Source organism: Coloeus monedula, assembly GCF_965178545.1.
Source record: "Coloeus monedula genome assembly, chromosome: 8".
Taxonomy (NCBI): domain Eukaryota; kingdom Metazoa; phylum Chordata; class Aves; order Passeriformes; family Corvidae; genus Coloeus; species Coloeus monedula.
In genome coordinates this window covers 17573779-17581914 of record NC_138788.1, presented here as the reverse complement: position 1 = coordinate 17581914, position 8136 = coordinate 17573779, and the positions used below count along the sequence as shown (strand labels likewise).

At 41.6% G+C, this 8136-nt stretch overlaps 1 protein-coding gene across 1 annotated transcript in view; it reads left to right on the top strand.

Annotated features, from left to right (window-relative positions):
* The first annotated feature begins 34 nt into the window (after nt 1-34).
* The window catches only part of ADK (adenosine kinase), a 272472-nt gene continuing 264370 nt past the window's right edge, over nt 35-8136 (top strand). Inside the window, exon 1 of the mRNA XM_082286036.1 lies at nt 35-186. Coding sequence (XP_082142162.1) covers nt 131-186 — 56 coding nt within the window. The 5' untranslated portion in view covers nt 35-130. The remainder of the gene's footprint in view (nt 187-8136) is intronic.

The following is an 8136-nucleotide window of genomic DNA, read 5'->3' as shown; positions in this document are numbered from 1 at the left end:
CGGCGCGGCCGTACGTTCGTCCCGGCGCCCCCGCCCCCCGGTGGCGGTGCCGGCGCGGTCGGCGGGGCGGGCCGGGGCCGGCGGGCGGGCCGAGGGGAGCGGAGCGCGCCGCACGCCGCCCAGCGCGAAGATGGCAGCGGGGGAGCCGCAAGCCAAGAAGCTCAAGCTGGAGCAGAAGCAGCTGAGGTAACGGGCGCCAGGACGGGCTCTGCTTCGCGAGCAACCCCGGGGGATGGCGGAGTGTCGCTGGTGCTGCCCCCGGCGGAGGGCGAGACACGTGCCGCCGCCGCGGTGTGGTCAGAGTCCGCCGGCAGGGTCCCGCCGCGCCGGGCTGCGCTCGGCCGGGCTGCGCGCGGGGGTGCGGGCGGCCGCGCCGCGGCACCGGGCGCACGTGGAGGCGGCGGCGGGGCCGTCCCGCCGCGCTGCCCCGGCTCCTGCCGCGGTACCGCTGCCCGGGCCCGGCGGGTGCCCGCGGGCGCCGCCGCACTGGGCTCCCCGCAGCCGGGGCAGCGGCGGGTGGGCGGCGCGGGGGCCCCGCCGTGCCCTCGGGTCGAGTCGGTCAGTGCGAATGAGCTGCTGAGCATCTGGATGGGGTCGTGCGCTGAAACAGAACGCTGCCCGCAGCGATGGCCCCTGTACTAGAGCCCGGCTGGGGTTGTCATTTCGGCTGCTTCCCCTTTGAAAACAGCCTCTGAAAAACGCCCCGATTAATACTCGTGCGAGGGTCTCTGTCCCCGTTAGACAGGAATATGAAAATCCGCGTTAACAGTTACATTGTCTTCAAGACACGTGGATATTTTAAAGTATTTTCATATTGAAATAATCCGTGCGATTTACTATACTTCCTTATTTCTGTGATCACAGTATAATAGCACTGACTGAATCCCATCTGAATGATGGCTTGCACAGACACAAGTCATTTATTTTTAAGTGTCATAGCAGAAAAATGTAAGGTTTCTCAATGGAGGATGCACGGTCAAAATGAGAACTCTTGAGTACTGAGAGCTGTAGAGCAGCTTTTTTTTGGTGCAGTTTCAGGTTTGTTTTCTCGAGATTATTCAGATATTAATATAATTGCAGGATAGCTGACTTCTAAGTGTTCAGCGTATGAAGAGAATTAATGACATAAGGCCCAAAATTATCTTGGCGATAACTGATAACTAATAACCCCCTCAAATATAGCATAAAAGAGATGTACTTTAGTACTGAGATGAGAACAGTCTTTTTTAGTACTGATGTCCTTATTGAAAGAGCTAATCCTATTAAATTTGTCAAAGTCAAGGTACTTGCTTCTTTGGCAGCCAAGTGACTTTTCAAGTTTAATAATGGTTGACAAACTCAGTTGCAGATAGTAGAAGAGGAAAGATGTAACTGAGCTCTGAAAGCAAATAAATGGCAGGCTGCTAGCAGGATAAGGTTATAATCAAAAAGCAACAGTTATCTCAGTTATGGGCCTTAAAGCAAGATGAGACAAGAAACTGGTAGCTGCAATGTTTCTGTTTATAAAGTTTATTAGAGGAAATAGCATTTTAACGTGAAACACAAGAAAAAATTTAAAATTTGAGAATATTACTGGTGTACTGAGTTAAAAATTTAAAGGTTGTTTGCAGTGGAATGAAAGGCAATGGTGACGTGCTCTGGTAACAACTGACTAAACTGCAAATACTACTTCTGTAAGGTATGATAGCTAAAACATGAGGAATGTTGTTAGAACTTGCATATGCTAATTCTGCTGCAAGTTATTTCAAGAAGAAGTGTAAATAGGCTCCAGCTCTGTTTCATAAGAGGAGAAATGCCATAATTAACTGGTGATCAAATAAAGTTAATGTGTGCTGTGGGCCACAGGTTGAACTCATGAAGCAGTTGGTGGTTGGACTAGATTTGGCAGACCTCAACACTCATTTGAATGTAGTGGCAAGAACATGTTTGGCTTAGTGCTATTGTGGGACTTAAAAGCCACTAGGAAACATACCAGACTGGTTGAGGTTCCATGACTTGGTTGTATTTGTAATGAGGTTAAGTTGTTAATGCAAAGCACTGGTACCTATGCTTGGAAACAGTTCATCTATAGATTAGAAAAGAAGTGAAAAATCACTTGAAAGTTTTGGGGCTTAATAACTTTGTTACACCAAGAATTTGAGGCGACTGTAGAGAACAATTCCTTGTTCTCAACATGTAGATCTGAGGCTCTCCAGCCTCTTCAGAAGACCACGTCTAATGGATTCAACAAGGATGGTTGTTCTGTATTTATCCTCCCATATGATATCAACCTGAACCTTTCGTCTGACTACCATGAGAACTATTTTAGTATTAAAAAGTGACAAAAGAATTTAATTCTGCTGTGCGATATAAACTATATCTCATCAACAATAGCAAATGTTTCCTTTCCCTGTTGTTTTTTTGGTCATCATTTTCTCTGTCAAAGTGGCTTCATAGAGGTTTCATGGATACATTTTTAGACCCTTTTGATCTTTTCAGACAAAGGAGAGCAAATATCGCTCCCTTGTGAGGTAGGCAAAGCTGACTGTGTTCAGGAAGCTACACTTGTTTGAAAGCAGTATAGGATGGTTGGCTTTTGCCACCCAGTGAGCAGCACACAAAGCCCGAGACCCAAACTGGCATTCCCAGCTCAACAATGTGTTGTGCTGACATTCATCTGCTGGGCGGCAGGTTTTGCATTGTCTTTATTGACGGGTGCAAATCCCCACTATAAACCAATGGGCTTTAGGCAAGGCCATTAATGTGTGCTGCCTTGTTTTGGGCTTCTGACTGCATCTCTGCTGTGTGAAGTGGAATATCATTGTATGTGTGTAAACTATACTGTTTGAATAGAAAATGGGCTTGCAAAACTGCAAATGGCTTGTCACTGAGTGGCAGCATCAACTTACTAGAAACATCATGAGGTGTTACTTTAGAGGAGAATTACTACGGATTTTGTGTCCTTTTATATTTGGTTTTGTTATGGAAGTCTGGGAAAACCGCAAGCAGATTCTGTTAACGGCCTGGTACAGTTATGAAAGAATTTGGATGTCTTCTGTAGAAATGTTTGAGCTTATATGTACGTGTCTGTATAGAAATATGCATGTTCATTTTTTCCTTCTGCACACAAACTTGTCAAGTCTCCTTGCTGCATTATGACCTTCTGGCTGTTCTGCAGCTGCTGTATTGATTGAATAGTCATGACGTGGCTAGTTGTTTGAACAAATCAGTTTATCTACATGAAGACAATGTAAGCATTGAGTTTGGCAAATAGTTCATACTAAAAGTACAAAGTACAGTATTCCTCCTCTTCTGTTACTTTTAGACATCTTTTCCTTTTAAGAATAAATTATCAAATACTCTGTGCATAATTGTTATCAAAAGCAGTCCTTTGTCATTACTGTTCCACTAGATTTTAGAAAGCTCGATACTAGCAGCTGTAAAAAATATTGCTAATTTCATCCATTTTTAATTTTCTTCATAAGTTGACTTTTAATTTAGCTTATTCTTTAATCAACTCTTTATAAATGAAAGAATATTCTAAATATTTTAAATTAGCTGTGACAAAGCTTTGAGTTAGAATTTAGTAAATAATTTTTCTTTCTCTTTTATCTCTTCATTTGTTGTTTTTTTGGGTTTTTTTTGATTTCACCTTGCTCCCAATTTGTATTCTTTTCATTTTTTGTCTTCATGGCTTATAGTTTTCGTACTTTCCTATTTCTTATATCTGCAAATACAGGTACTGCAAATACAGTGTTTTCCATGTCGGTACTCGTAATGTCCTCAGGTCAAAGAATGATCTGAAGCTCAAGCACTTCACCTTGTTTGTTTGAATTAAAGCAATAGATTTCTTCTTTAGATGAATATTTAGTCCCCTTTAGAAACCAGACAAACAAATACACTTGAGGACACTAGCAACAGACTTGGCTAATTTTGCTTTGTTTAGCATGTAACAGCAGTCACCTTCCTTTCCAACTTGTGTTGATAGAAATATACCCAAAACCGGAATGACTGTAGCATGGAAACTACCCTGCTCTTACAGTTTGGGCACTGGTTTCCATTGTTTAGATGTGTAACTCTCAAATTACCCTTTCGGTTGACACATGTCTTCACCTGGCCTTTGATGTAATCCTCTGGGATTTTGCACAGCATGTGTCATGTTTCCACAGTTTCGTGTTCTTGTTTTGGATCAGCTTGCTGTGGTGTTTCATCCTTTTAATTGAAGTAATTGCTTGCTTTATGGTAGGGAGTGTGTAACCTGAGGAGAGAGGAGGTTGTGAGAAGGCTCTTTGTTCTCTGGACCACAAGCTCGCTCTCTCCCCTGATGTTACCTGCAGCCCACCTGTCCAGCAGAGTGACGCCCACAACAATAATTTAGACATAACAGTCTTGGCCAATACCGTGCAGAAAGGTGCAGCTCTGCCTTGCTGTGATGCCTTCCTGAGGTCACTAGGACTAGTCCTGTCCCTGAGGCTGCTTGCAAGCTGGATTACCTGGGAGAGAAGAGCCAGTGTAAATAGGCCTATTTCATCTTGAGTCTTGAAATTGTGAATTTTCCTGAGATTTGAGTTCCTTCTTTTTCAACTAAAAGAACAGTGTGTAGAATTGCTCACCTTATTGGATCTACTAATATTGCTTATAAGCAGACAAGGAAGACACCCAGGAAAGAGACTTGAATGAATGTAGAATTAGCTGACTATGGTGTTAGTGTAGCAAAGTGAAGTTCTGTAGAACAAGACCTTGGCTTACTCTACTAAGGTATATTTCATGTGGAAATGTTTGAAGCAAAATTCTGGCTTGTGATTCAAGGTTGTGATATTGAATTTTAGTAGTTACTTACACAGGCATGGTACACAAATATTTCACAAAACCAGTTTCAGAAGCAGGGAATGGGTTGCTATCTAAAGGTCATTAATTAGTATTTGCTGACAATGTATTGGAAAACCTTATCTTCTTGAAAAAGGTAAATGGAACTTGCAGATACCATGTGAACATGATGTTTTTTTCAAGGCTGTTCATTTTTTATTTACATAAATTGATTCTTAAAAAGGTATTATTCACATAATGCATAATAGTAGTACAAAATATTATTGTTTACATCATATCAATGCATTTTGTGTGAAGGAGAGAAGTCTTTGGGTATTACTCAGATTTCAGGGAAGGGAAAGAGATTTTTTCCATTTTGAACTGTAATAATTTCCATAAGGATTGTTTGACCACAGTCAAAGCTGTTCTGCACTTGAAGGATATGGTAAGATAAAGCTACTTGCTGGCTTTATGCTACCTTGGGATTTCATTTACAGTGAAAGATTGTTGTGGGTTTTTTTTCCTTGTACATTCAGTGGTACAAAGCAGTTGTAACTGTCTCAAGGGCTATGCTATTTGATTAGAATAAAATAGAAGAAAGTATAGGTGTCTGCAATATGCTGAAGACTTAGCAGATTTACAGACTTTCCTTTGCTTTTACAGCAGAAGAGTCTGTGAAGCTACATGAAAAGAAATTGGATGATATTATGGAATTTTTAAAATAATAAAAGATTTTTAATACTTTGCAAGTAGAGCCCATACAAGCTAAAAATGCATCTTATTTTATCTTGCAAAATATTAAATTCTCTCTGTAGAAGTTTCCAAAACAACTGTTACAACAGAAGATATCTGCAAGCTCTGCAAAATGCTGTTATTGAAAGAGAATTTGTGGATTTGTTGCTCACTAGTCCCATTTTATAATGTCTTCTGGGGCTGTTATGTAAAAGATCATCCTTTTGTCTTGCAAACATGGATGAACAACTTACCTAAGATCAACCTTACTTTTGTACTTTGAAGAAATTGAGTGAAATATGAGGGTTAATAGGGAACTTTTTGTCTATATATTGTAAACTGGAAGATTTATACCAAATATATGTGGTGTAAAACATAACACATTAATCCAAGGCTAAGGCCTAGATTGCCTATCTTTTGGATACACGAGTTACAAATATATAACATGTAGAGTTTCATGGAGCACTTCAATAAAGTACAAATTTAAATGTTCTCACCTGCCTGCCTGTTGTTTTATCAGGGAGGGGTGGAGTTCATTTTGAATTCATAGTGTGCTTGAAAGGAAACATTTTACTAAAATCACCAAAGGAAGTTATCTATCATATATAGAGAAACTTACATGGTCATGAAGATTTCTCTGTTGTAGAGTAACTAAAGCAGTTGAGAAATTGTGGCTAGACCCTGTCAGGCATTATCTATTTTTAGATGCAAAAGCTGTGAATTCCATCTCAGGGATTTCTGAGGCCAAATCATATGTGAAGGCAAGGTCAGCTGCCCCACGCAGGCAGAGGGAGTTTGGAAGGTCAGGAGTCAGGAAGGCTGAGCAAACTCAGGCTGTCTGCCCAGCACATACATGGTGGGACTGCAAGTTTGAACTTGTGGCACAAGCATGAAGTTCATCTATGAATGACCATAAGTCAAAACTGACCATTTTTCCAGGCATCCCCTGGTGGCTGTTTCTCCACTTATATGTTTGGATGTCTAGAAGTTCCCTGGCAAATGACTAAAAGCCCAGTGATAAGTCGTAGTAGGGGTAGGTGGTGTCTTGAAGATGTCAGTAGCAACAGAACCTGTGAGTATGTGATAGCACAAGCAAGATGATTGGGCACGGGGAATAGCTGGAAGCTTATAAAGTGCTACTGACAGATGTTGAGGTGTCATACATGCTATTTCATGAAAAGCTATTAATTTTTTTAGAAAAAGATATGTTTAAGTGGTAAAAAGTTAGAAATGTGATGGTACCTCATTTGGCCTCTTACTCTGTAGCTTACTAGTTGTAATATGCAGCTGTATGTTACAAATTACTGTAAATAGTTCATGTTAAAATATTATATCTATTTTTCTTTACATATCTATATGTGCTTGTTAAAATCAGGCAATTATGAGGGAATCTACAAGTAGATTTTTAAAACAGTTTTTATTATTTTGAATACAGTGATAGAACCAGCAAGACCAAGCTGCATTCTATAGTTATATACAATAGCAAGTTATGTAGCTATTATTATATTTGCTGGTGATGGGATCCTCCTCCCCCACCTTCTAGGTTACAAAACAGAGATTTGGCTATTAAGCACTGAAACTGTTAAACTAAACATAATAAATTGTTCCGCATGAATCAGAGGATACAGCCATTATAGATCTATGTATTTGCATTTCAATAGACTTCAAAAACCTTCCTCAGGATTTGAGGACCTCTTGCACCTTGTGTTGCAATAACAGTAAGAGGATGGATGTGTTTCCCACTCTGATTTGACTTTTCAGGACCCCGACACACTTTAATAATGAGAATTTTGTGGCGAGTTCAATAAGTGGTGATTATTTTTTGAGTGTCTGGTTTAGAGAACCTAGGAGATTTGTCCTACATCAGATACTGAGCATAAATTTTCTTGTTATTTTCATGTGACGATGTAGGTCCTTGACCTTCATCAACATGTCATATTTTGGCATCATCTCCTTTGAGAGACCCAAAAATCAGAAATAGACGGAAAGTTTGGCTTCAGTTTTTCTGAGGACAATATTCCCATTTTGTAGATGGAAAGGAAGGGAGACTTCAGACGATGAAGTTGAGAAGTTTAAATATTTAGTTAGAGGTGACACAGCAGTACTTAACAACGTGGGATTCACTCTTGGCAAAAACAACCTATTGACTTCAGTTTCATGAATCAGTGCTTCTGGTGCTAGTACGTTAACAAAGTAAATGCCAAATCTGCACAGTGTGGCACTAACTTTGACAGCCAAATGAGGAGTAACGATAGAAACCTGGCTTTAGCGAGGCTTTCTTTCCCTTTCTTATACGACAGTTCTGCCAGAGTGTCAGGCGAATAAGAAAAGGGAGTAGGCAATGCAGGGCTGCCCTTTTCTCCCCGTGTGCCCTCTGGCCGGCTGGGTACCGGAGCGCTGTGTTCCACAGGTGGCTGCCAGGCGCTCCAGCAGCCCGGCATGCAGAGATGTGCTGCGGGGGCTCGCCAGCCCGGCCCGCGCCCGGCGGCCGCCGCCTGCGGAGGAAGGGAGGCTCCGCAGGTCTCTCGAGGCGGCTTCGCGTCTGACCCAACGCACATTTAAATAAAAAAAGAATGAAAACGCGTTCGTGTCGAGGGTATAGCGATCGTGTGTCGTGAC